We start from the raw sequence: 27,148 nt of genomic DNA, 5'->3' as shown, positions 1-27,148 counted from the left end.
TTGTGACCTGGCGATGGTGAACTGGCGGTAGTGATCTGGCAATAGTGAATTTCCAATAATGAACTGGTGACAGTGAATTGACAGTAGTGATCTTGTGATAATGATCTGGCGGCAGTGAACTGCCAGCCTGTTTTACATTCCGCCGATGTTCTTTTCCTTTGTGAGAAAAGGGCTGGTGAACTGCTATTGCCTGTTTATGCGCTATTGTGTAAGATGAATTTCACCTCAATAGATTCTATCCACTTTTGTACTGAATTGTCAGCAAACTGAGCAGTCAACCATTTAATACAAGACTTTTCAATGTTCTCAAAATTAAATGACTTGGGTTTTTAAAAATAATTATGATCCTGGGCGATAAAGCAGCTTTGATATAACATAATACAGCGAGATGGTTGGGTTGAGATTGGATTCACGTCTGAACTGGCTAGGGAGGAAGCTGTTAAGTGCAAATATCAGCCTTAGATCAGTGCTAGCACTCTTACCTCTGAGTCAGAGGTCCGTGGGTTTCAGCCCTACTCCAGAGACTTTTTCTCTGAGCACATAATCTAGGCTGACATTTGAGTGCCACATTGTCTGAGGTGCCATCTTTCAGCTGAGATGTTGAACGGAGGCCCTACCTGCTGGGATGTTAAACGGCCCCACGGCACTATTCAAAGAAGAGGAGGGGAATTGTGTCCTGGTCCACATTTGTCCCTTAACCAACACCACTAAAACAGATTATGTATTGGTGGGGCTTTGCTGTGCTTATCTTATGGCAGGGACTGCGCTTAAGCTGTGGAATGTTTTGCGATCTCCTGAGGATGTAAAAAGTGCCACAGGAATTCTGCTTTCTTTAATCTTGGTTACGCCAGTCGAAGCTCTGCAGAGAAGTTAAATGTTTTCCCCAGGGGGACAGAGGGAGGTAACTCATCCTGAGCTATTTTTATGTACCTCCTAACATATGCACTGAGGGATATTGGCGGTGTGATTTAGGTTTCAACTGTGGCTCAGTGAATAGCACTCTCACCTCTGAGGCTGAAGGTATTGGTTTGAACCCCACTCCAGAGACATGAACACAAAAGCTAGGTTTTGGCACTCCAGTGCAGTACTGAGGGAGAGTTGCACTGTTGGAGATGCTGGGCGTAATTTTTCAAAAAGTAAGTAGTCCCGCTGCTGGGACTGAAAGTGGGACCAGACCCCCCCCCCCCCCGCGGGTCATTGTGGGACCCTAGGCTGCATTTTACCGCCATTAGTCAATTAAGAGGCTGCTGCTGGGACTGCTGGACAATTGAGGCAAGCGATCTGCCTCCCAGAGCGGCCAGCCCAATTAGAGGGCTGGCAGGTTAGCGGCCTCGACAGTCCCACCAATTGAGATGGCCATTGCTGAGGCTGCAGGAAGGAGAGGACATCTCCATGCTTTTTTTTCTTACTGTGCTGGGGTCAGGCAGGTAGGCCCTCTCAATCGGCGGGGGTTGGGGGGTGGGGGGGGGAGGGAAGAGAGTACACCCTCCAGTGGTGGCACTGTAGTTGTGGGGGCGGCCACTTTCGCTGGGGGGTCCCTCTGTGAGCCTTTAAATAAGTCATAAAGGAGGGCCCCCACCACCACCGGGAGCCCACTGGGAGACTGCCAAGGTCTTCCCATGCTGTGGCGGCCCCTCCCAATGCTGGTAAAGCACCGGGGGTAAGAACTGGCCAATAACTGGCTGATTAATTGGCTTAATTGGCCACCTGTCGCCAATCAATGGGCAGATGCGCCGCTGAGGTTCCCACCACTGGAATATCCTGTGGAGGCGGGAAGATGTCAGGCTCCCCTCCTGATGCCTTCTGCCACCATTTTATGAGGCTTCCCACCTCCCAGCCCTAGGCAAGAGGGCTGGTATAATCCAGCCCACCGTCTTTTGGATGAGATGTTAAACTAAGGCCCTGTCTGCCCTCTCAAGTGGACATAAAGGATCCCATGGCACCATTTTGAAGAAGTTCAAGGCTGTTCTCTCCAGGATCCTGGCCAATATTTATCCCTCAAACAGCATCACAAAAACAGATTATTTTATGATAACCACTTTGCTGTTTGTAGGAGCTTGCTATGAGCAAATTAGCTGCTGCATTTCTTATCGGACTACACTTAATTTCATTGGCTGTAAAGCGCTTTGGTTCGTCCTGAGGTCATGAACTCTGCTATAATAATGCAAATTCTTTCTTTCTTTCTAGAGGCCAGAAATTATGCTGCCTGCATTTTTGTGCACGAGGATCTAAAGAGTGGTATAAAAGGTAGCTTTATTTTGCAAAATTGCAGGTTTATATCTGCACCAAACCAGTATAGGTGTGGTACCAGTATCCTCTGGCGTTATCATAAAATGGGGAAATAATGTGTAATTTGATGCTTCCAGGTCAGGAATACTGTAACGTTAGAGTCTTGTATCTGTCTCTCATGCAATGTACTGGCATATTCAACACTGAATTATCTGTGCTTGGTCATCTGTAAGAATTGATAATGGTGGGTGGCGCAATCATCAAATTCCAGGAAATGTTTTACTGAATGACCTTGTGAAACCTAATAATCCCATAGGTTGAATCTGTTGTGTGGTTCCTGAAATTGTGAGTTCAATCATTGTCCTTAGAATTGACAACTTTGAAGTGGCAATATATCATACCATGATTGAGAGGAACCCACCTCAGTAAAGGTTCATTGTTACAACTAAGAATTTTGGGTACAGTTAGGATCCCTTCCGACAGCATCAGTTACAGATCCAAATCCCGCATTTGTCAGACATGGAGCACACATGTTACAATGGCTGGGAATTGTGAATGTCTCTTTCTATGCTCCTACTTATTTGGACGAAACAAAGCACCGTACATCCAGAAGAGCAAGATATTCAAGGTTGTTTGCTGCTATAGTATTACTGCTTTATCATTGGGTCGCAAATGGCATGTTTGTGATTGCTTTATCTTCTTTTAGAGGGCTGTCTGAGCACTAGCTAAACAGTTCCCAAGCAGTGACAGGGGCTCTTGAGAAACAGATTGACCATGACTGGTTGGAAAGCAAAAAGGGATTCAATTACAATGCATGGTACTAAAGACTGAACTGTCACAGTTCCTTAGATTTGATTCATAAGTCAGACTTGAAACCTTAGTTCCTGTAACTTCTCACCTTTCTGGGTCATAGAAGTCCATGCACTTCTTATCCTTATTGTATGCAGCAACTCTGAAGGGTATGATCTCCACAGAAGTTAGACCTGGTGCCATGCTCAGTACCTTCCCTCCATGTGTTGGCTCGTACAGATCTTTCTTGGTCGCAGGATGAGGCATGCCAGCAGGATCACGGCCGACTATGTAGAAATTGGCTCCAGCAATCATTCGGCACCTGCAGTGCCACTGAACCTGCAAATAAACAGCATTGCTATCAAATAAATGAAGTACATGCTGCTGGCGGACAGGAGTTCTCAATAGATCCCAGTGGCAATTGGCTAACCAAACAAATGACCGGCATTAGTGCTATGATTTCCATGTATTTAAAGCAAAGAACAAGAGCCTGAATTTCCAGGACTCCTTCTCCACCATCACCAGTTTGCTGTGCCCCTCACCCTGTTGTAAATCCCAAGGTCAGAATTGTTCACACAGGGGAAGCGGTGGAAACCTGTCTCATTGGAGCTGAAACAATTTAATGTTGCCACTTTCCCAATGGCAACTGGTCTTCCAGGAAAGCAGCACCCGTGGGCCTCACTTCCACCAGGGATCTGGTTCTGGCACGCAGTATACCCCAGTATATACGCAGTATATCGGGCAAACTGAGTGTTGGCAGCAATGGAAGCAGAACTGGCACCATTCTTCTTCTTCTTCCTTTATGTGTGGGTCTGGATGGTGAGTGCTGGCAGACTGCTAAAGACCAGTGCTAAACCAAGTACTATTCCCACCTAAACCAGGAATTTTCTTAGGGCTTCTCCCACTCTGTGCCATACCTTCACTGGAAGTGCAGTGAAAAACGTGTTTACTAGTGTATATTATGGAGGTGAAGTGAGACAATCCTGGTGGAAAATACACAGTAGGTAAAATTCAACTTTAGTGTTGCCACAAAATGGGTAGCAGCAGAATAGCTGTCTAACATATGTCCTGCCCAAGGCCAATGGAGAGGAACATCAGATAGGCTTTATAATGAGAGACCAGACCACTGGAGATGATCAGGAGCAGGGACACTGATTGATTGTTTTTTCTTTCACATCAGACCATGGACACTGAGGCACACTGTTAGTGCTTCATCCCTCCTGCCCCTTCTCCCAACATGGGAAAGCAGCTAATGCAGCACAGAACTGACAAACTGTAGTAAGCCCAGTAAATCAATGAGAAAAGATTCTATACAATTAATTCACTGTTCATATATGACAGCAGGGCACTGGAGTTGTAGTAGATGTGAAAAAAATGAAGCATTATTATCTATCACATGGGCGGCACTGTGGCGCAGTGGTTAGCACCGCAGCCTCATAGCTCCAGTGACCCGGGTTCAATTCTGGATACTGCCTGTGCGGAGTTTGCAAGTTCTCCCTGTGACCGTGTGGGTTTTCACTGGGCGCTCTGGTTTCCTCCCACAGCCAAAGACTTGCAGGTTGATAGGTAAATTGGCCATTGTAAATTGCCCCTAGTTTAGGTAGGGGAATTGTGGGGATGTGGTAGGAATATGGGATTAGTGTAGGATTAGTATAAATGGGTGGTTGATGGTTGGCACAGACTTGGTGGGCCAAAGGGCCTGTTTCAGTGCTGTATCTCTAAACAAAAATGTATCATGGTATTGAGTTTCATTTTGTCTTAGTACATATGGGGTTAAGAATCAGTCTCACACAGGAAGTGGCCCAGCTGGTTTTAATCGACCATCGCTCCAGAATTTGGACTTACAGGGTAAGTTTGTGAGTCTGCTCTACCAGGAGAGGGCCTTACCCTCCCACAATGCAAAATTCTGATACCACCAATCAGTACTGTGGACTTATAAAATGATTCCTATGTCTCTGTAAGGGAGGGTTCAAGATATTCAATTCAAATACAGCCATCTTGGTGGTCTTATTTGTAGATATGTTTGATTTGCACTTCTTTTGTTAGCTTTCGGTTAAGGGGCCGATTTTAATTGTAACACCTATGGTAAACAGAGTGGTAGTGGCTTGAAAATGGTATCAGGTCATTTACTATTCTCTTTCCGCAAGCACTCGGGCTGCTGCCACCTTGGTAGCGGTCTTTAAATGAGTAGCCAGAGCATCCAACTGTTTTAGGTAGAAGGCCATTTTTGATACAAATTGGGGTCTTATGTAATTTTAAGATACAATTGGCGAATGTGTGCTGTATATGCTCTGCCTATTAGAAGCAATGTTGAATGGCTATAAAGGGGCCAGTGGAGATTTTTCAAAAGCGGCCCAAACCCTTTAAAATCTTTTGGTATTATGGGGCCAAGAGGGGCAGAAGGCTGCCCCTGGCCCCACAAAAATACTCTGGCTTGTTGTTGGCCAGGGTGTGCCCCCTTCCCCACCCCCAATCTCCTCGCCCCAGCATTCAAGTCTGGAGTGTCAGCTGGCTTCACCATAGGAGCTAGCTAATTTCCTGCTCTCCTAAGCTCCAAGGGGTGAATGGTGTGGTGTGTGCAGCTCACTGGATCAGTGGATATGAGACCCAGACCTCTAAATGGATGGCACTTTACAGCAACAACAACAGCGTGTTCTTCAATCTAATCACCATCTTCGCACCAAATGTTGAAATTGACCTTATATATTTAAATTTTCTCTGTTCCAGTCACCTTTTTCAGAAAGACATTTCTCAGCCAGTCTTGTTTAAATTGAGCAGTTCATCCAAAGCTATGTGAAAGAGATAACTAGGCCACCAAGACAAATGACCATATTACAGTTAACATTCAGGGACCTTGGGCATGGTCCAGTTCACACTGAAGTTTAATGCAATGGGAGCAACTGACTGTTACATTGTATCTTCAGAGAACAGATAATTAAGCCTGTAAGTACTGTAAATCTTCAGTATGTCACTGCTTCTCTTCACTTATCCATTTACAGTTTAATAAAGCTGATTGGCAGTTTATAGTCTAAGGCATTATCCAATGAATTGTTCCCTCTATTGCCTTTCAAAGTCAGAGAAGATCATCTGAAGGTAAAGAAAGAAGACATTACTTACGTTTATATAGTGCCTTTCACAACTTCAGGATGTCCCAAAGCAGTTTACAGCTGATGTGAGGGCAGTGATATAGCCAACATGACAGCATACAGGAACAAGAGTTTTTAGTTCAATTCCTAGTTCAATTCAATTACCTAGATAATGAGCAGGTAAACACATGCTCTAGTTCAGAGGGAGTGAAGCTTGCTTAGAGGAAGCACTGAACTCCAAGCAAAATATCTGGAGTAAAGACCCAAAAAATATAACAGATATGCCACTTGAAAATCAATGTAATACAATCGGCATCTCACTAATACAGACTCCATCTGTAGCACCTTTAGGGTGCACTGCAAAAAACTGGTCAAAAAGTTCTACTGCAGCCAAACAACATCCAGAACATAATGAAATCTAATTAAGTTATCAATGCCTGTTCTAGCAGTTTAGCAAGATTGATTGTTTGAGTTGAACTCTAAGAATATCTTGCTGTGTGACAGGGTAATTGAGTCCGAAACAAATTATCTCATTATTCTAACCTTTATAGAATTTTTAAAATTCAAATTCTGCCCGTGACTTTGGTTTCTGAGTGCTTAAATATGTGCTACTCTCTCGCTCTCTGTTTAGATCAAAAGGTGAAACATGGTTCATTACCCACTAAGAGGCTTCTGCTGTAAATTCACTAAAACACACTTCCCCCAACAGGATTAGTCTAGTACAGTTTCAGTCACTGTAATTGCAGGTTTTACACTTTTGGTGAATACTAAAATTCTTCATGGTCACTGGAGCATTTAAAAGGATGTAAAGTTCTGTGAGCTTTTGGATATTCTTAACAATGCATGAGGTGATGGTTTGAAACTATGGAATGCATGCCATTTAAATTATGACTGTAAGGGCTGTTTCCCAATTGGATTTTCCTGATGTGAACCTCTAATCTTCTGCCCAGCAATTTAGGTGGATGGAGGGACTGCAGGCCCTTGTTTTTCCAATTAGCATTCCCGACAAGTTACCTCTAGACTCAACTATTCCAATACTCTTGTGGCCAGCAGCCCATTTTCTATCCTCCATAAATCTGAACTCATCCAAAACTGGCCTGTATCCTAACTTGCGTCTGGTTCCTTTCACCCACCTACATTGGCTCCCAATGCCTCAGTTTAAAAATTCTCAGCCTTGAATTCAAATTATGGACTCACCCCTCCCTATCTTTGTAACCTCTTCAGCCCTCCAACCCTCTGAGAACTCTATGTTCTTCCAACTCTAGCCCCTTGTACATTTTTAATTCCCATCATCCATAACAAGTGGCTGTGCCTTCAGCAGCTTCGGCCCTAACCTCAGGAATGTCGCCTCTCAACACCTCCATATATTCACTTCCTCCCTCCTTTAAAACCCTCTTTAAAAAACTTACCTATATGATCAAGCTTTTGATCACCTCTCCCAATTTCACTTTCTTTGACTCTTTTATTGTGCTCCTGGAAGCGCCTTGGGATATTTTCCTATGTTAAAGATGCTATCATAAATGCTGTTGTTGCAAGTGCCACATTGTGCTGAGAGTGTCTGATTGGAGAACCAGCTTGGTGCTGTAGTTGATGCCTAAGTGAATGAATTCCCCAGATCTCCTGCAAAAGTGGGTCCGTCATCGGCTGAATATATGCTCGTGCAGCATCTTCACTGATACTACTGAGGACTCCTCTGGCTGCCTGAAATAAACCTGTGCAGAAAATGTGTCTGTGGTGGTCACTTTCACAGCCACAGAGAGAGTAGTGTGGGCAGATGAGAGTAGTGTGGGCCGTCATGCAGGATGCCTACCCTATTTCCTCTTTGGTGAACTACAACAGCAACTTGCATTTATATAACACCTTTAACATAGTAAAACATCACATGGCGCTTCACGGGAATGCTATCAAACAGAGGAATTTGGGGACCGGGAGCTATTTGGAGCAATGAGCAACAGAGGTGATGGGTGAACAGCACTTGGTGTCGGTTAGGGTCTGAGCAGCAGAATTTTAGATGAGCTGAAGTTTATGGAGTGTGGGAGATGGGAGGTGGGCCAGAAGAACACACTCTTTTAATACACATCTTTTCATTAAGGCATACAAAGGGCATGTGTTCCCTACATATTGCTCAGAGTGGGCTATCTGGTAGGGTGCATCTTAAAAGCTGCCTTATCATGAAGATGCTCATCAGAAATGCTATTCCTCCACCCTTGCTAAGGTGGGATGCATTAGAAGGTTGGTCAAAATCTCACAGTGGCCTCACATTGTTAGAAGTAGGTTCAAGGCTTCATATGCTGAAAACCAAAAGAAAAATTGTTTCCAGCCACAGTATTTACTACTCAAACTCTCCACACTCACAGCTTCCTCATTTTCACCTATCTCAGTTGATCCTGATAGTAGCTGCACTTTATTTATCACATTCAAACTCACCCCAGTACATTGTGAGCAGAAATGATACCAGCCCTCATTACGATATATTTAATGAGCTGGCTTGGGACCATGGGAAAGATCAACTCATGTTAGGAAACTCTGTGGTGGGGGTGGCTGTGGAATGGGACAATATTGAGCCAAAGAATTAATGGAAACGGACTCCACCCCATTTTGCTGCCCAAACAAAAACAAGGCTTTGATTTTTCACAGAAGAAATGCTGAAAGCAATAAGGAAATTCAGGCAATGAGTATATCTGTGCATAATCACTAAATGGTCTTGGGCTGAATTTTATAAGCCCCCCGACATCGAGGGTCTAGAGGGGGGGCAGAAAATACTTCTGGAAGAGGCCCGCCACAGGCCTGGACGACGGGAAGGTCCCGCCCCGTTTTACTGGCGGCGGCAGTGAGGCCTCGGGGTGGCCCCTCCTTGATTTAAATATTTAAATACATTATAATGAATGAATAATGACTTACCTTGTACGATGGCCATCCCACGTCGATATTCTGGCCTGTGGCCGGAACTCCAGTGCCTTCGGATCTCCGTTCGGATCCGAGGTGTAACATTGGTGGGGAGGGGGGGAGGAGTGAAGTTTTTGGGGGGGGGGGCGCGGTGAGCGGGGAAAACTCTTCTTATTGGTGGGGGGGACGGTGGGAAGGGTTGAGAGTTAAAGTTAATAAAGTTTGGGGGGGCGGAGGTCGGAATTGGAATAGAAGTTTTTTTCGGGGGGAAAGGGAAATTAATGAATTGATTAGTGATTGGGGTGTGGGAGAGGGGATTGAAAATGTTAATAAAATGTCTTTATTTATTTTTGAACATTCTGTGATTTTAAAAATAAAAATGTAACTGAAGGGCTTGAAGCCGTTTAAAAAAAGCGCCGGTGTCTGCGCAGTGGCACTGGACACCATTGCCAGGCACAGATCGCCCGCCCCCTCTATGGCATCTCCATGCTAATGAGCTGCTGCGTGAAATATCACAGAGGCTCTGCGGCGCATGTCTCGCGCATGCACTGTGCACTTTTTGAAGCTCACCGCCGCTATTAAAATTCAGCCCAAGTTTGTCTGACACTCTCAGGAGCTGAGCAGTCTTAACTTGCTCGCCTGTTTCCTCCCTTTCATTGATCTCTCACTAACCTCTGTTGGCCCAGCATACATCATGGGTGATGGGAAGATGGCTACAATGGTTGACTGCGGATCCAACACCCCATCTTCCAGAACAGCTGCATGCTGTTTCATGCGCCAGTCCAGTGGAACATCATCATCTTTGGTCCAGCCTCCGAGCGGGTGCAGGAGTAGCACGGGCCGCTTGTAGCCTCGCTCCAGAAGCCGACGTCTTGTGTCCTGCATCAGTAGAGCATGGCCATTGTGAACAGGGTTACGGAGCTGGAATGCAAAAATGGCGTCTGCAACAGACAAGAAAGGATCACTTTTGGATTGTCAAGGAAACATTTTTTGGCTATTTTACTGCAGACAATTTTGTCATGACTAATTGATTACAGTTTATTGCATTCAGCCCTCTCCAATTGAAAAGTTATTTTCTTTCCATTCTAAAAGCAATAACAACAACAACAACAATATTAATTTATATAATGCCTTTAAAGTACTAAAACTCTCATGCAAATTGAATCAAATGAATCCCCAGTTGGGCTGGAAAGTTGAGGCAAGTTTCAATCTCACAAACTTGGGTTGGTAACAAATGGTCTACTGCTTGCACTACCAAGCTGCATTAACGTAGGGTACAAACCTAACAACATCTGCAGTCCTATGCTTATGAGGCAGAGCACATTTACACCAAGACATTACTGTGAAAACAACAACACAGCATTTGTACACACCTACAGAAATACAGGCAAAGTGGTTAAATCAGGGTTGTCCAACCTTTTCAAATGTGGGGCGGGGGGCACATTACAACTTTTGCCCTGAATAGCAGGCCAGTGAGCAAATTTCAGAAAGATAAAGGTATTAAATATTTATCCTATTATCAAAAAAACAACAAATGTGCATTTTTGTGAAGAAACTTTAAATAAAAAGACTAATTTATTGACTTACTTTCTCGTCACTATATTGAAAACTGATTTAATGACATACCTGGCATTGTTTTTGTTTGCATAAGTAGTCAATCTCTGCCTGCACACTTGATGTAGTGATGCACAGTATTCTGGATAGATATCCATCTGAGAGATCTTGATCTCTCTCCCCCCGCTCTCTCCATGCTCTGTCTCTCTATCTCTCTCACCCCCTCCCTCTCCCCTGTCTAGGACTAGGGGACACATATTGAAAGTTTTGGGCAAAAGATGCAGGGGGAATATGAGGAAGCACTTTTTTACACAGCGGGTCCTAATAACCTCGAACTCACTGCCCACAAGGGTGGTGGAAGTGGAAACGATCAATGACTTCAAGAGAAAGTTGGATGGCCACCTGAGAGAAATAGACTTGCAGGGTTCCAGGGATCGAGCTGAGTTGTGGGACTGACTGCATAGCTCATGGAGAGCTGGCATGAACTCAATGGGCCAAATGGCCTCCTTCTGTGCCATAAACAAATGACACCAAGCCTCTCAGGCTCTCTCCCCACCCCTTTCTCTCCTCCTCTCCATCTCTCTCTCTTCCCTCCTCTGTCTCTCCCTCCTTTCCCTCCCTCTCTTCCCCCTCTCTGTGTTTCTCTCTCCCCCTCTGTCTTTCTCTCTCCCCCCTCTGTATCTCTTTCTCCCTCTCTCCGTCTCTCTACCACTTCCTCTGTCTCTCTCTCACGTCTCTCTGTCTCTCTCTCTCTCAGCCCCTCTCTGTCTCTCTCCCCCTCTCTCCCTCCTCTCTCTGTCTCTCTCCCTTTCCCCCTCTCCTCTCTGTCTCTCTCTCCCCCCGTATCTTCCCCCCCTCTTTGTTTCTCTCTGCACCCACCCCCCCATCTCTCTCTCTCCCCCGTCTCTCTCTCTCTCTTCCCTCATCTCTCTTCTCCTTTTCTCTGTCTCTCTCTCCCCTCTCTCTGTCTTTCTATTCCTCCCTGGCTGTCTCTCCCCTCTCTCTGTCTGTCTCTCTCTCTCCCCTCTCTCTGCCTCTCTCTCCATCTATCTCTTTCCTCCCTCTCTCTCTATTTCCCCCCTCTCTGTCTCTCTCTCTCCCCCTCTCTGTGTACCTCTCTCTCTCTCCCGTATCTCTCTTCCCCCCTCTCTCTGTCTCTCCCCTCCCCCCCCTCTCTGTCTCTCTCTCTCCCGTTTTTCTCTCTCTCCCCTCGTCTCTCTTCTCCCTTTCTCAGTCTCTCTCTCCCCTCTGTCTCTCTCACCTCCCTGTCTGTGTCTCCCCTCTCTCTGTCTGTCTCCCCCTCTCCCCCCGTTTCTCTCTCTCTCTGCCTCTCTCTCCACCCCTCCCTGTCTCTCTTTCCCCCCTCTCTGTCTCTCTCTTTCTCCAGTCTCTCTCTTCCCCCTCTCTATGTCTCTCTACCCCTCTCCATGTCTCTCTCTTCCTTCCTCTCTGTCTCTACCTCCCTCTCTCTGTCTCTCTCACTCTCTTGTCCCTCTCTCTGTCTCCCACTCCCAACTCTCTGTGTCTCCCTCACTCTGTGCTCCATATTCCCCACACCGTGTTCCCCAATCCCCACTCAGTGTTTCCCTCTCCTCGCTCAGTGCTCTCCGCAGCAGCCATTCCCATAACTGGCTATTTACCATGCTTCAGGTCAGTGACCCTTCTTCAGAACTGGCAAATATTAGAAATGTGGAAGATTATAAGCAAGTAAAGTGGGGGTGGGGCAAGAGATAACAAAGGAAGTGTAGATAGGACAAGGGCACAGAATAGCTGAACAGAAGGTCATGGAGCAAAGGCAAACAATATGTTAATGGTGTGTTGAAAGACAAAGCATTAGTACACATAGGGTGTTAACAGACTGAATATTGAACAGCTGCAAGTACAAACATGAAAAAAACAGTGGTTAAGCAAACTGAACAAACTAAGATTAAATAAAATAAAATAAACACAAAAAAAAGTCTTCCTTTTTCCTCAACCGAGGATTTCCCCCCCACTGTGGTTGACAGGGCCCTCAACTGTGTCCGGCCCATTTCCCGCACCTCTACCCTCACCCCTTCCCCTCCCTCCCAGAACTGTGACAGGGTTCCCCTTGTCCTCACTTTCCACCCCTTCAGCCTCCACATCCAAAGGATCATCATCCGCCATTTCCGCAACCTCCAGCGTGATGCCACTACCAAATGCATCTTCTCCTCCCTTCCCCTGTCAGCATTCCGAAGGGATCGTTCCCTCCGTGACACCCTGGTCCACTCCTCCATTACCCCCACCACCTCGTCGCCGTCCCATGGTGCCTTCTCCTGCAATTGCAGGAGGTGTAATACCTGCCCATTTACCTCCTCTCTCCTCACTATCCCTGGCCCCAAACACTCCTTTCAGGTGAAGCAATGATTTACTTGTACTTCTTTCAATGTAGTATACTGTATTCGCTGCTCACAATGTGGTCTCCTCTACATTGGGGAGACCAAACGCAGACTGGGTGACCGCTTTGCAGAACACCTCCGCTCAGTCCGAAAGCATGACCCCGAACTTCCTGTCGCTGGCCATTTCAACACGCCCCCCTGCTCTAATGCTCACATCTCTGTCCTGGGATTGCTGCAGTGTTCCAGTGAACATCAACGCAAGTTCGAGGAACAACATCTCATTTACCGATTAGGCACACTACAGCCTGTCGGCCTGAACACTGAGTTCAATAATTTCAGAGCTTGACGGGCCCCCCATTTTACTTTTATTTTTAGTTATTTTTTTCTTTTTTCTTTTTTTATATATATTTAAAAAAAAAATGTTTGTGTTTATTTTATTTTATTTCATCTTAGTTTGTTCAGTTTGCTTACCCACGTTTTTTTTCATGTTTGTGCTTGCCGCTGTTCAATTTTCAGACCATTAACACCCTATCTGTACTAATGCTTTGTCTATCAACACACCATCAACATATTGTTTGCCTTTGCTCCACGACCTTCTGGTCAGCTACTCTGTGACCTTGTCCTATCTGCACCTTCTCCTTTGTTATCTCTTGCTCCACCCCCGCTTTACTTGCTTATAACCTTTCACATTTCTAATATTTGCCAGTTCTGAAGAAGGGTCACTGACCTGAAACGTTAACTCTGCTTCTCTCTCCACAGATGCTGCCAGACCTGAAATTTTATTTCAGATTTCCAGCATCCGCAGTATTTTGCTTTTATTTACCATGCTTGTTTTATTTAAGTTGGGGTGACTGGAGGCAGGAACCTCCAGTGTGAAAGCAACAGGGGTTGCTGATTCCAGGGCGCCTGCACTGCATTACACCAATCAGCTCTAACGCTGCCCGGGCAGCCCCTGTCAGCCATAGGGAATTATCAATCACAAACAGGGAACCCCCCCACCCGCCAGAGTCAAGTTCCACCTACCCCCTCTGCCTGACATACAGGGGAGCCAAGCCACAAGCAGATTGATGGGCCTGATGCAAGCCTTCAGCGGGCCGGATTCTGGCCCGCGGGCTGTTTTGTTGGACAACCCTGGGGGTTAAATGGTTGTGTAAATTCTACTGTTTAGTTTATACAAAAGTGCAGCCTTTCTACTTTTAAGGTGGCTTCTAAACATTCATTCAAACATCTTATCACAACAGTAAGTTGCAAGTTATAGCTAGAAGCAAAGACCCTATCATAGAAGCATAGCGGTTTGCAGCACAGGGAGACATTCGGCCCATTGTGTCTGTACAGGCCCTTTCCTAGAGCAATTCAAAACTGATCACGTTGCCTTGCTCCCTCGCCATAGTTTAGTATCTTCCAATGTTTCAAATATTTAGCCACTTTTCCCTTAATAGGTGCAATGACAAAGCATTCCGTGCTCCAACAACCATCTGCATAAAGAAATTTCCCTACTCACTTTCTTTAAACCAATTTTGAATTGATGAATCCTCATCACTGACTATCAAAATCATTTTAAAACCTCTCTCCCAAAGTGCACATTAATAATCTGCAAGTATAATTTTCAGTCAGACTTCAGTGTTGCTCTGAAATCCATGAGCTACCACAGCATGATATGTTATTGTTGAATGATTAGTACTTGAGAAATTAAGAATGCTTTTAAAAGAGCATGGCATGGACAAGAAACTACACTTTTACAGAAGATCCAAGAAAGGTGACTGCAATGGTTTGGGTGCCTTTCAAGAATGGGAACAGCTAGGGTACCTTTCACGGCCCTGCATAAAGAGACAGATGGAACAAGAAGCCAAGGAAGACCAAGGGAAAAATGGATGGACAATGTTAAGAATGATTTGTCACAGAAAGGAATGGAGGTGAATGTAGCAGCCAGGCTGGTTCAGAACAGACAACAATGGAATGAATTCATTCAGCACCATTGTCGATGCTGAGCTAAGGGGTGGGAATTTAGTAGTAGTAGAGAAATTATACCAGCGTTCATGTCCTTAAACTTCTGCTTGAGTTCCTGGGGAGTTAGGCGATACTGATCCAGGCCATCGTTCCACTGAATCCTCTCCAGTACCTGAAGATCACCTCCAACAAGCCAGTCTCCACTTTCCATCACCATCTGAAACAGTCATTTGTAAAGCAGCATTTGTAAATGGGCTATATTTTAAAGATCTCACCACCCAAAGCTAATCACTTTTGTGCTTACCTATAAAACACAACACTTTAGATCTGGTCTTCTTGCTGATGAACTTTGCTCCTGCAAATACAGGTGCAAACAGCACCATCAGCCAGACTCAGTGATTCCCTGGCTACACCAGTGCCTACCTTAAGATCATTGGGATGTTCAGCCAGTCAGAAGTGATGCAGTGGCACAGCTCATTAAAGTGCTGACCTGTGTTGTCAGGGAGTGCTGCGCCATGGGTTGGTGAGACCCCAATCTTAGGTGTGTCTCTGTAGGGAGCATCAAAGAGAGGGCCAGAACCTTCCACAAATGAGATCCTGCGGCATCTCCTGGCAGTCATTTTGGAGCAGTGTAGGTGCAGTAGAGATACCAACTCTGGTTTCATACATGACTTCCCACTTTGAAGCACCCTGCCCTGTCAAACAGCGTTTTTTTCCATCTCCAATATAATTAAAGTAAATAAACAAAAGTGTTCAAAGAAAAACCACACCATTTCTTTAACGCCCCTATGCTTTTTCTACTGGGTTACTTGCAGCTGTGTCCAGATGGTTGATCTTTCATTCCTGGAGACTCCAAGACAATCCCAGGAGAGTTTGCAGACCTAAAGTTGAGGCTGGAATTTCCCATTACGAAATCTCCAAAAGCATTTTTTTAATATTGATATCAAAAACAGTCAGCTATAACTTGCCATGTAAGTGAGCAGGGCTGAAGGAGACTGTGCAAGTCTTGAAGCATAGTAAGTACTTCCTGTAACACACTCTGCACTCTAAGGCGTTAAACTTTCTTGATTCGCACAACTCACACCGATTCAGGCTGCCCACATTATTGGTGGTTTCAGTCCTTTATCTAGTTTTCAAGTAATATATGTTAATCATACAGAGCCAAATGAAAGCAGCAGCTTGAAGAAAAACACTAACCGATATATGACATTCCTATATCTTGGAATTCAAATTAGTTCAGAGCTCTAAACAAGGCTCCTGGCTCAGTGCTGTTACCAGAGGTGGGCAGTGTGAAGATAGGGCTCAGCTTGAGGTGAGGGGATCACTATGAAGTTAGAGGTCAGAGTGAAGTTAGGGGTCAGTGTAAAGTTAGGGCTCACTGTAATGTTCATTGGCCACTGACTCCATCCCTCTCCTTAGCAACTGTCTGACTCTGAACCAGACTGTTCGCAATGTCAATGTCATACTTAATCCCGAGATGAGCTTCTGACTACATATTCGCACCATCGCTAAGTCTGCATATTTCCACCTCCATAACACTGCCCGACTTCCTAGCCCCTGCCTTGGCTCTTATGCTACTGAACCCTCATCCATGTCTTTGTCACCTCTGGGCCCAACTATTCCAATGTCTCATGATTGACCTCTCATCTTCCACCCTATATAATTGTGAAGTCATTCAAAAGTCTGCTGCCCATATCCTAACTCACACCAAGCCCCTTTACGCATCACCCCTGTATTCGCTGACCTACATTGGCTCCCAATTAATCAACACCTTGATTTTAAAATACGCTTCCTTGCTTTCAAATCATCCACGGTCTCACTCCTCCCTATCTCTGTGACCTCCTCCAGTCTCACAATCCTACAAGATCTTTGTGCTCCTCCAATTCTGCCCTCTTGAGCATCCCCGATTCCAGTCACTCCACTAATGGCGGCCATGCCTTCAGCTGCCTAGGCCCTAAGCTCTGGAAATCCCTCAATAACTATCTGTATTTCTCTAAGTCCCTCTTCTCCTGTAAGATGCTCCTTAAAACTTATTTGACCACGCTTCTGGCCATCTGCCCTAATATCTCCTTATGTGGCTTGGTATCAAATTTTTACAAATATGCCTTGGGATAGTTTACTGTGTTAAAGATGCTGTGGGCCTTCCCTCCATTGTCCAAAGTTAAGGTTCAGTGTAAAGGTGGGGTCAGTGTGAGGTTAGAGTTTGGAGGTCAATGTGAAGTTAGGCATCACCGGCTTGCTAACCCCCACGAAACAAATGAGGTACAGACGAAGTAACTCAAGGAGCGAGTGCTGGGATTTGTTCAATGGGGCAGACAGTCACAGGTGTCCACGTACCTTAATGTAGGGATGCTTTTCACAGGTTGTTCCCCACTGTCGTGCACAGCGTTCCTCTTTCCTATGCAGATAAAATTCTGGGTTTTGAAGTATGGCCACTCTACGACCCGCGTACACGAGGGCAAAGGCTGAACAGCAACCCAAACGTTCTTTGTCTTCCGTGCTTACCGGCAGGACGATTGGAATAGTTAGATTGATGACTCCACCTATGGACAACAAGCTCAATTACCCTACAGAACAGAATCATTTACTAAAAAGAACACATCAAAATAGCAGCTATTACTATCAAGAGAGTATTTATATAGGAATACAATTAGGCTATTCAGCCCCTTGAGTCTGATTTGCCATTCAATTAGATTCTGGCTGATCTGTATCTCAACTTTATTTACCCATCTTTACTCCATACCCCTTGATACCTTTAAAACAAAAATCTTACAATCTCAGTCTTAAAAGCTCCAGTTAATGCCTAGGATCGACTGCCTTTTGGGGGCGTAATTCCAGATATATACTACTCTGAGTGAAAAAGCACTTCCCAATAAAGGCCTGCTCAAGTCAGGAAAAAAACACGACCCCAACCCGACAGATCAACATTGGGCCCGAGTCCGACCAGGCCCGAGTCCTTCAATTTTTCCCGCGCCCAATCCGACCCGAGCCCAACCTGAGCCCGACCCGACCCGAGCCCGAGCCAACCACCGGAATGTTCACTTTACCTGCCTTTCGATTCCGAATCCGTTTTTCACTTCTTCAGTTTGTGCAGATAAGCAACAAAAACTGTAATTAGACTTGAAAGTTTGTTTAAAAAGATGAGATTGGAGCCACAAAGTCAGTGAATGTTTGGTCACGAGTTAAACAGAAACCCATGGAGTTGTGCCCAGACAGGTTGTGCCACATTGTACCAGTATTGCTTAAATAAACACTGCAATTGTCTGAAGGTTCAGAAAATATCATTATACATTACCTAGATTCCTGCATTACAGGTTGAAATATTTGCTGCAAGTTTATCCAGTGAGCAGCTGAGATGCAGAAACCAGGAAGGTCCTGAGCGATTAATTATTATAAAATATACCGTATTTATATAAAAAAATATAAAATAATCACTGTCAGGACTCTAGTCTACACACATATAGTACAGTACTAGACTAGAGTCCTGACGGTGATCATTTTATATTTTTTTATATAAATACTGTATATTTTATAATAATTAATCACTCAGGACCTTCCTGGTTTCTGCATCTCAGCTGCTCACTGGATAAACTTGCAGCAAGTATTTCAACCTGTAAAGCAGGAGTCTAGGTAATGTATAATGATATTTTCTAAACCTTCGGACAATTGCAGTGTTTATTTTAAGCAATACAGATACTGTTACAATGTGGCACAACCTGCCTGGGCACAACTCCATGGGTTTCTGTTTAACTCGTGACCAAACAATCACTGACTTTGTGGCTCTAATCTTCATCTTTTTAACCTACCTTTCAAGTCCAATTAATAGTGTGTGTGTCCAACCCAGACCCGGCCTGACCCAGACCCGGCCTGACCCAACCCGAGCCGAAAGCCGGACCTGGAAGAGCGACCCCACCCGACCCGAGCCCGGCACATGTTGTCGTTCGGTAGCAGGCCTTTACTTCCCAATTTCCCTCCAAAATGGCCTTGGTCTAATTTTAAGATTATGCCCCCGTGTTCTTGATACCCCACCAGAGGAAATAGTTTCTCTCTATGTACCCTATCAAATAATTTTAACATTTTAAACACTCTGATCAGATCTACTTCTCATTCTTCGATACTCCAGGAAATATAAGCCAAGTTGTGTAACCTCTCCTCATAACTTCACCCTCTATGCCCAAGAGTCAGGTACATAAAGTTAAACTCCACAGAGCAACTGACTTATCATTTACTATTGATTCATTGGGGATGCATATTACCTGGCTGTCTTCTGTTACAATTGTTATAATGCAAGGTTGGAATTCACTGTTAGCCATGGTAGCCCAGATTTTAACTCTGCCGGGAGTTGTGCGGGTAGGAATCTGTTGGGCACCTCAACCTGGCTGCGATTTTAACCTGCTCTTTTGAGCAGTCGAGCAGAGATACCCACAGGACGGCTGTGGGGGTCCTTACTTAGATATGCAAATCATTTTCCAATAACGTCACGGGGGCTCGACTGGATATTAAATATCTATTTATCCAACTTCCTTTTATAAATTAATGTAACTCCTGAAGCTCTTTCCATCACTCTTTCAGGTAGTGCATTCCAGATCAAAAAAACTCACTGGCCAGGATTTTACGGGCATCCAGAGGCAGGATCGGATGTTGTGGGGGGGGCGTTGGGTGCATGGAATATCGCGACGGGTGGTGGGAGGGGGAGCGACGGGGCAGAGGGCCCATCGCCTCCCTGTCACCCAGTGATCTTCTCGGAGGCGGGATAGGTCGACGACAGCCGTCCCCCCCAAAGGCCAATTGAGACCCTTAAGTGGCCTTAAGTGCATGTGAAGGATGCCTTGTAAAACGAGGCTCCCTCTCTGCGGGCTTGGGCGGTGTGGGGAGAGGGGCTCCCTCCTCCGTGGGCAATTTGTGGCCCATGGAGGACCCGTACCAGAAACTACTTTACCCCATGGGACCAGCCCTTCTCCTGGACTGAATGACCACCCCCCCCACCCAGCTTTGGCTGGCGCCTTCCGGACTGGCTCCGGTGACCCTCACTCAGCTACCTCTGTTCCGGGGTTCCACTGCTGTGCCTGGGTCCCAGGCCTCTGCAGTACTGACACTGGCCACTACTCCTGGTGGCGCTGCCGATACGGCTGAGCTACCTGCTCTCTGTTTGACCGGCAGCTCTTGGAGGTGGCATCCCCGTCCCTTTCAAGTTTTTAAAGGTTCGGGATCCCGCCTCCTAAAACTTTGAATCAAAAGGACCAGAGGATGGCTCCAGGGTGGGGAAGGTGGGAGGCTGGGGGGGCATGAAAAGGTAGAGCGGGGTTTCACGTGTCTTTTTAGCCTGGTGCTGGGAGCCCTGCCTCCAGCACAAAATCCAGCCCACTGTGTTCAACTTGCTGAAGTATATATTAAAGATACACTTGCACAGCAAATAATGTTGCAAACACAATTTTGTGCAATTTAAGTTATTTTATTCCTTGCCCTGATCCTTCTTTCCCACCCAACCTTCTCTTTTGTCATAGTACATCTTTTAGCTGCACAATATGGAGGAAAATGGTGAAGGTATTAACCAGCTAGTTCACAGGTTCCAGAGACACAGATTTATTTTAATACGAGGTGCGAGATTTTAACTCATTCAAAACACATCCACTTGTGCAGATATAAAATCGGGCCCCTAAGGTGTCAGTTGTGATAGCATTGTCAATGACACCTTCCATCATTTTGCTGATGAGTGAGAATACACTGACAGGGCAGTAATTGGCCAGATTGGATTTGTCCTGCTTTTTGTGGACAGAATATACCTAGAGAATTTTCCACATTGTCAGATAGATACCAGTGTTGTAGCTGCACTGGAACAGCTTGGCTAGCGGCGTGGCTAGTTCTGGAGCACAAGTCTTCACAAGCACCACAGCAGGGATGTTGTCGGGGACCCGAGCTTTTGCTGTACCCTGTGTGCTCAGCCATTTCTTGATAGCACTCGGAGTTAATTGGATTGGCTGAAGACTGGCATCTGTGATGCTGGGGACCTCAGGAGGAGGCTGAGATGGATCAACCACTGGGCACTTCGGGCTGAAGATCGCTGTAAATGCTTCAGCCTTGTCTTTTGCACTAGTGCGCTGGCCTCCCCCATCATTGAGGATGGGTATGTTTTTGGAGCCTCCTCCTCTGGTTAGTTGTTTAATTGTCCACCACTATTCCCAACTGGATGTGGCAAGACTGCCAAACTTTGATCTGACCTGTAGGTTGTGGGATAGCTTAACTCTGTTTATGACATGCTGCTTCCACTGCTAGCATACATGTAGTCCTGTGCTGTAGCTTTACCAGGTTGGCACCTCATTTTTAGGTATGCCAGGTGCTACTCCTGGCATGCTCTCCTACACTCCTCAATGAACCAGGGTTAGTCCCTGGCTTGATGAGAATGGTAGAGTGAGGCATATGCCAGGCCATGAGGTTACAGTTTCTGGTTGAATACAATTAAGCTGTTTCTGATGGTCCACAATGCCTCAATTTTGAGCTGTTAGATCTGTCTGAATCTATTCAATTTGCATGGTGGTAGTACCACACAACACGATGTAGGGTGTCTTCAGTGTGAAGATGGGATTTTGTCATCACAAGGACTGTGCGGTGGTCACTCCTACCAATACTGTCATTGACAGATGCATCTGCGACAGGTTGATTGGTGAGGACAAGGTCAAGTAGGCTTTTCCCTCTTGTTGGTTCTCTCACCACATAATGCAGACCCAGTCTGACAGACATGTCTTTCAGGACTCAGCCAGCTCGGTCAGTAGTGGTGCTACTGAACCACTCTTGGTGATAAACATTGAAGTCCCCCACCAAGAATACATTCTGTGCCCTTGCTACCCTCAGTGCTTCTTCCAAGTGGTGTTCAACATGGAGGAGTACTGATTCAGGGTGGTAGATGGTAATCAGCAGGCGGTTTCCTTACCCATGTTTGACCTGGTGCCATGAGACTTCATGGGGTCTGGAGGCAATGTTAAGAGCTCTCAGGGCCACTTTCTCCCCACTGTATACCACTGTGTCACCACCTCTGGTGGGTCCTTCCTCCCGGTAGGACAGGACATACCCAGGGATGATGCTGGACAAGTCTCGGACATTGACTGTAAGGTATGATTCAGTGAGCATGACTATGTCACGCTGTTGCTTAACTAGTCTGTGGGACAGCTCTGCCAATTTTGGCTTGAGTCTCCAGACGTTAGTGAGGAGGAGATTGCAGATCAACTGGGCAGGGTGTGGCTTTGTTGTTTCTGGTGTCTAGGTTGATGCTGGTGGTCTATCCGGTTTTACTCTTCAACTTTTATGCAGCAGTTTGAAACAACTGAGTGGCTTGCTAGGCCATATCAGAAGTCAGTTAAGAGTCAACCACATTGCGATGGGTGTGGAGTCATATCTAAGCCAGCAGGACATTAGTAAACCAGATGGGTTTTTACGACAATCTGTCAAATTCATGTACATCATTTCTGAGATTAGTTTTTTATTCCAGATTTATTAATTGAATTTAAATTCCCACACTCAGCTGTAAATTAATACAGAAGGCCAACCACTGCCTTTAGTCAGGTCTCTGGATTACTAGTCCAGTAACATTACCATAGGCTATTGTTCCTAATAGATCTTCTGGTCACTGCTGCAAGCAGCTAGGGAGAAAAATCTTAAGGACATTAAAAAATTGTGTTTGCTTTTTAGTTATTTTCATTGCCTGTCTGACTGGGTGGGATGGTTGGAGGCAACAGCTTATTGATGAAATTTCCAGTAATACGTCCAACTAGAATTGGCAAATTTACTTAACTCCCAGGACTCGTGAAATCTGTTGCTGTGATTCTGGCCTTCTCTGCATCCCCTCTGTCCCTTTACTACATTGCTGTTGTCAGTGTCTGCAACAGCCTCCACCCTACTCTCTGGAATTCCCTCCCTGGACTCTTTAAAAAATTGCTTAGATTTGGGAATGGTCCCATCAGATTCGAAGTTGGGAAATGTTACACCGCTTTTCAAGAAAGGAGGGAGAGAAGAAAAAGAGAACTACAGGCCAGTTAGTCTAACATTAATTGGGAAAATGCTGGAATCAATTATTAAGGAAGAAGGAAGTCTTAACAATGCACTTCGAAAAGCACAGTATGATTAGAACAAGTAACATGGTTTTATTAAAGGGAAATCCTGTTTGACAAATTTATTAGAGATTTTTGAGGATGTAACTAGTAGGGTAGATAAAGGGGAACGGTAGATGTAGTATACCTGGATTTCCAAAAGGCATTCAATAATGTGCCACACAAAAGGTTACATGGTAAGATAAGGGCTCATGGAGTTGGGGTAACATATTAGCGTGGATGGAGGATTAGTTAACAGACAGGAAGCAGCGAGTGGGCGTAAATGGGGCATTTTCAAGTTGGCAGGCAGTAAATAGTGGAGTGCCACAAGCATCAGTGCTGGGGCCTCAGCTATTAACAATCTATACTAATGACTTAGATTAAGAGACAGGAGTAATTTATCTACGTTTGCTGATGATACAAAGGTAGGTGGAATGGTAAGCTGTGGGGAGGACACAGAGAGGCTGCAAAGAGATATAGACAGGTTAAGTGAGTGGACAACAAGATGGCAGATGGAGTATAATGTAGGGAAGTGTGAAGTTATGCACTTGGTTGTAAGAATAGAAAAGCAGAATATTTTTTAAAAGGTGTGCAACTTGCAAGTGTTGATGTTCAAAGAGACTTGGGTGTGCTTGTACAAGGAAAGCAGAAAAGCGGGTTCAACAAGCAATTAGGAAGACAAATGGCATGTTGACCTATATTATAAGGGGAGTGGAGTACAGGAATAAGGAAGTATTGTTACAATTGTACAGGGTTTTGGTGAGACCACATCTGGAATACTGTGTGCAGTTTTGGTCTCCACATTTAAGAAAGGATATACTTGCATTGGAAGCAGTGCAGGAAAGGTTCACTCGATTTGTCCCTGTGATGAGGGGGTTGTCCCTATGATGAAACACTAAGTCAATTGGGCCTGTATTCTCTGGAGTATAGTAGAATGAGAGGCGATCTCATTGAAACATATAAGATTCTAAAGGGGCTGAAAAGGGTAGACACTGAGAGATTATTTCCGCTGGTCGTGGAATCTAAAACATGGGCGCACAGTCTCAGGATACGGGGCCGACCATTTAGGACTGAGATGAGGAGAAATTACTGCACTCAAGGTGTTGGAAATCTTTGAAATTCTCTACCCCAGAGGGTTGTGGATGCTCCATTGTTGAATACATTTAAGGCTGAGATAGACTGATTTTTGATCTCTCATGGAATCAAGGGATAAGGCAAGTGGGTGGGAAAGTGGAGTTGAATCCTAAGATCAGCCATGATCGTTTTGAATGGCGGAGCAGGCGCGATTGGGCATATGGTCTACTCCTGCTACTATTTCTTGTGTTCTTGTGTTCAAATCTCCACCTTTAAAAAAATCTTCTCAAAACCCATTTTTCAACTGAGCTTTGCATCAGCTCTCCTAACCTCTCCCTTCCTCGCTTGGTGCTAGTTTCACTTACTTGCCTCTAATTGTAAAGTGCCTTGGACATTATTTTAGATGATAGGTGTTAGATAGGTAGCCTAGTGGTTTTGTGACTGAACTAACAATGTAGAGGGTACTGAGTTCAAATTCCACAATGGCAAATTCAATTCAATACAACTGCTCATTTGTGTGCTGGCACTAAGAATGTTACTGGAGTGTCATTAAAACTGGTTCACTGATGTCCTATCCAGTCAGGCTTACATGTGATCCCAATCCAATGGTTGACCCTTAATAAAAGCAAAATACTGCGGATGCTGGAAATCTGAAACAAAAACAAGAAATGCTGGAATCACTCAGCAGGTCTGGCAGCATCTGTGGAAAGAGAAGCAGAGTTAACGTTTCTTCCGAAGAAGGGTCACTGACCCGAAACGTTAACTCTGCTTCTCTTTCCACAGATGCTGGTTGACCCTTAATGCCTTTGAAGTACCTAAACAGGCACTCAGCTGTAAATTAATGCAGAAGGCCTTTCCACCACTTTTTCAGGGGCAATAAATGCAGCCTTGCCACTGTTGCCCATATCCTCAAGATAAATTTTAAAAATTAATGGAAATTCTTTTTTTATTGTGTTTTGCTAGGAAATCAATATGTAAGAAATGTTTTTAAATAATAATTTTATAAAGATGTTTTCATTTTTTCTTGAAAGGAAATGCAAGCCTTTGTTGTGGGTGAGGATTGACGCTGCCTTAACAGCTGGCAGCAATAAATCAGCAACTAAGCAATATATGTGGTTCACATAAAGGGACCAGTTCAAAGAAGAAAGAACTTGAATTCATAAAACATGTTTCATAGAGCATTCTAAAGTATATCACAACCAATGAGTTACACTTGAAGCACCGTCACTTTGTTTTGTTGGCAAACACAGCAGCCAGATTAACACACAACAAAATCTCCCAAACAGTCGTGAGGAAAAATGATCTATAGGTTTGCCAGTTTAGGCACAGTTTCAATTCCTGTCTGACCAACTTTGAAATTCTGTGTATGGCAATCACAATTAGAGCTCTTTGTGTATATTACTGATCTTTATCTCCCCCCTCCCCCATGTGATTACCAACTTATACATTGCATTATGTTTTCCCCAATATTTCATCTGTATTTTTTAGATTGCAATTTCAGTTCAAACCCCAGGCCCTGTCTCATTTATCCTTATAAAATCTGTTTTTTTATATACATGAGGTACAGTTTGTACTTCCCCTAGGAATGCATATAATTGCTTGTACTCGCATAATGTTTTATAGAATTTGACCACTTTGATTCCCCCTAATTGTGTCCTTTTTTTTTGTTTTTTGAGAGATACAGCACTGAAACAGGCCCTTTGGCCCACCAAGTCTGTGCAGACCATCAGCCACCCATTATATTAATCCTACATTAATCCCATATTCCCACCTTCCTTCAATTCTCCTACCACCTACCTACACTAGGGGCAATTTACAATGACCAATTTACTGATCAACCCACAAGTCTTTGGCTGTGGCAGGAAACCAGAGAACCCAGCGGAAACCCACGCAGTCACAGGGAGAACTTACAAACTCCACACAGACAGTACCCAGAAGTGAACCTGGGTCACTGGAGCTGTAAGGCTGTGGTGCTAACCACTGCGCCACTCTAAATCATTTTGCTGTTACTGGTTTGTGCACATATTTGAAAAGAAATAATTAATGGGAGGATTCTAATGATTATGTTTAATTGTTTGGGTTAAGCTCTAACAATAATACAAGCAATCACTTCACCTCACCCAAATAGGTGGAAAGTACACTCAGGGTGTAGTGAGACAGGAGGGAGTGCTCACTTCTGGAAACAATAGCATTGATCTCATAATAGAACTGTCAAAACCCAGCCCCAGGTGAACAAAATATTAGTCTGACAGCTAAACTTCAGATAATAGAATTTCAGTCAGGCATTTATCTCACTCCATCTTTGACATGCAACTAGCCATCCTTCAGCACTGATTAATGCTGAAGCAAATGAATTGAGTGGTCTTACAATATTGAGAGTTCTAACTTCCAGTCAGTTACGAATTCCAAATCAGAGAGCAGATAGCAGTCCCAGAGATTTCCCTGAGAGTTCCCCTGATCTACTGGTGAAGTTCCACCTGGAGATGGGGAAAGCCCCGCAGTAATTCAGGGCCCTCGCATTTCTACCCAATCACTCACTGTTCTTTGCTTCACTCCAAGGCAACTGACTGGGGCCTCATACTGCTTTATTCTGTATTTATAAAACCTTAAAGGTTATGAAATGGTTTGATAGGGTTAATGCAGAGAGGTTATTTCCACTTGTGGGGGACAAAATATAAGATAGCCAACAATGTAGGAATTCAGATGAAAGTTCTTTACCCAAACTGTGGTTAGAATGAGGAACCTCCTACCATATGCAGTAGGACAAGATAAATAAATATAAAGAAAGAGAGAGAAGGTTTTGCTCATCAGGTTAAATAAAGAGGGTGTGAGGAGGCTCGTGTGGAGCATAAACACCAGCATGAAGCAGTTGACCAAATGGCCTGTTTCTGTGCTGTAAAGGCCTGCTCAGGTCATGAAAAAAAAACCCGACCCGAACCCGACAGAACCACATCGGACCCGAGCCCGACCTGGCCCGAGTCCCTCCATTTTTTCCCGTGCCTGTCCCGACCTGAACCCAACCCCGACCCAACCCAACCCGACCACCGGAATGTTTCCTTTACCTACCTTGCGATTCACAATCTGCAGGAAGCTGCAGCATGAGCGTGATGATGTCATAGAGATGCTCACTCGTTCACTGCGCAGA

General features: G+C 44.9%; 1 protein-coding gene across 1 annotated transcript in view; it reads right to left on the bottom strand.

Annotated features, from left to right (window-relative positions):
• The window catches only part of papss2b (3'-phosphoadenosine 5'-phosphosulfate synthase 2b), an 88,169-nt gene that overhangs the window by 2,418 nt on the left and 58,603 nt on the right, over nt 1-27,148 (bottom strand). The window contains exons 8-11 of the mRNA XM_068052518.1: nt 17,186-17,391; nt 14,930-15,065; nt 9,663-9,931; nt 3,128-3,357 (exon numbers count right to left, since the gene is read on the bottom strand). Coding sequence (XP_067908619.1) covers nt 3,128-3,357; nt 9,663-9,931; nt 14,930-15,065; nt 17,186-17,391 — 841 coding nt within the window. The remainder of the gene's footprint in view (nt 1-3,127; nt 3,358-9,662; nt 9,932-14,929; nt 15,066-17,185; nt 17,392-27,148) is intronic.

The sequence above is a fragment of the Heterodontus francisci genome, chromosome 20 (assembly GCF_036365525.1).
Source record: "Heterodontus francisci isolate sHetFra1 chromosome 20, sHetFra1.hap1, whole genome shotgun sequence".
NCBI lineage: Eukaryota > Metazoa > Chordata > Chondrichthyes > Heterodontiformes > Heterodontidae > Heterodontus > Heterodontus francisci.
Note: the sequence above shows the minus strand (reverse complement) of the source record. Positions and strands in the feature narration are given on the sequence as shown.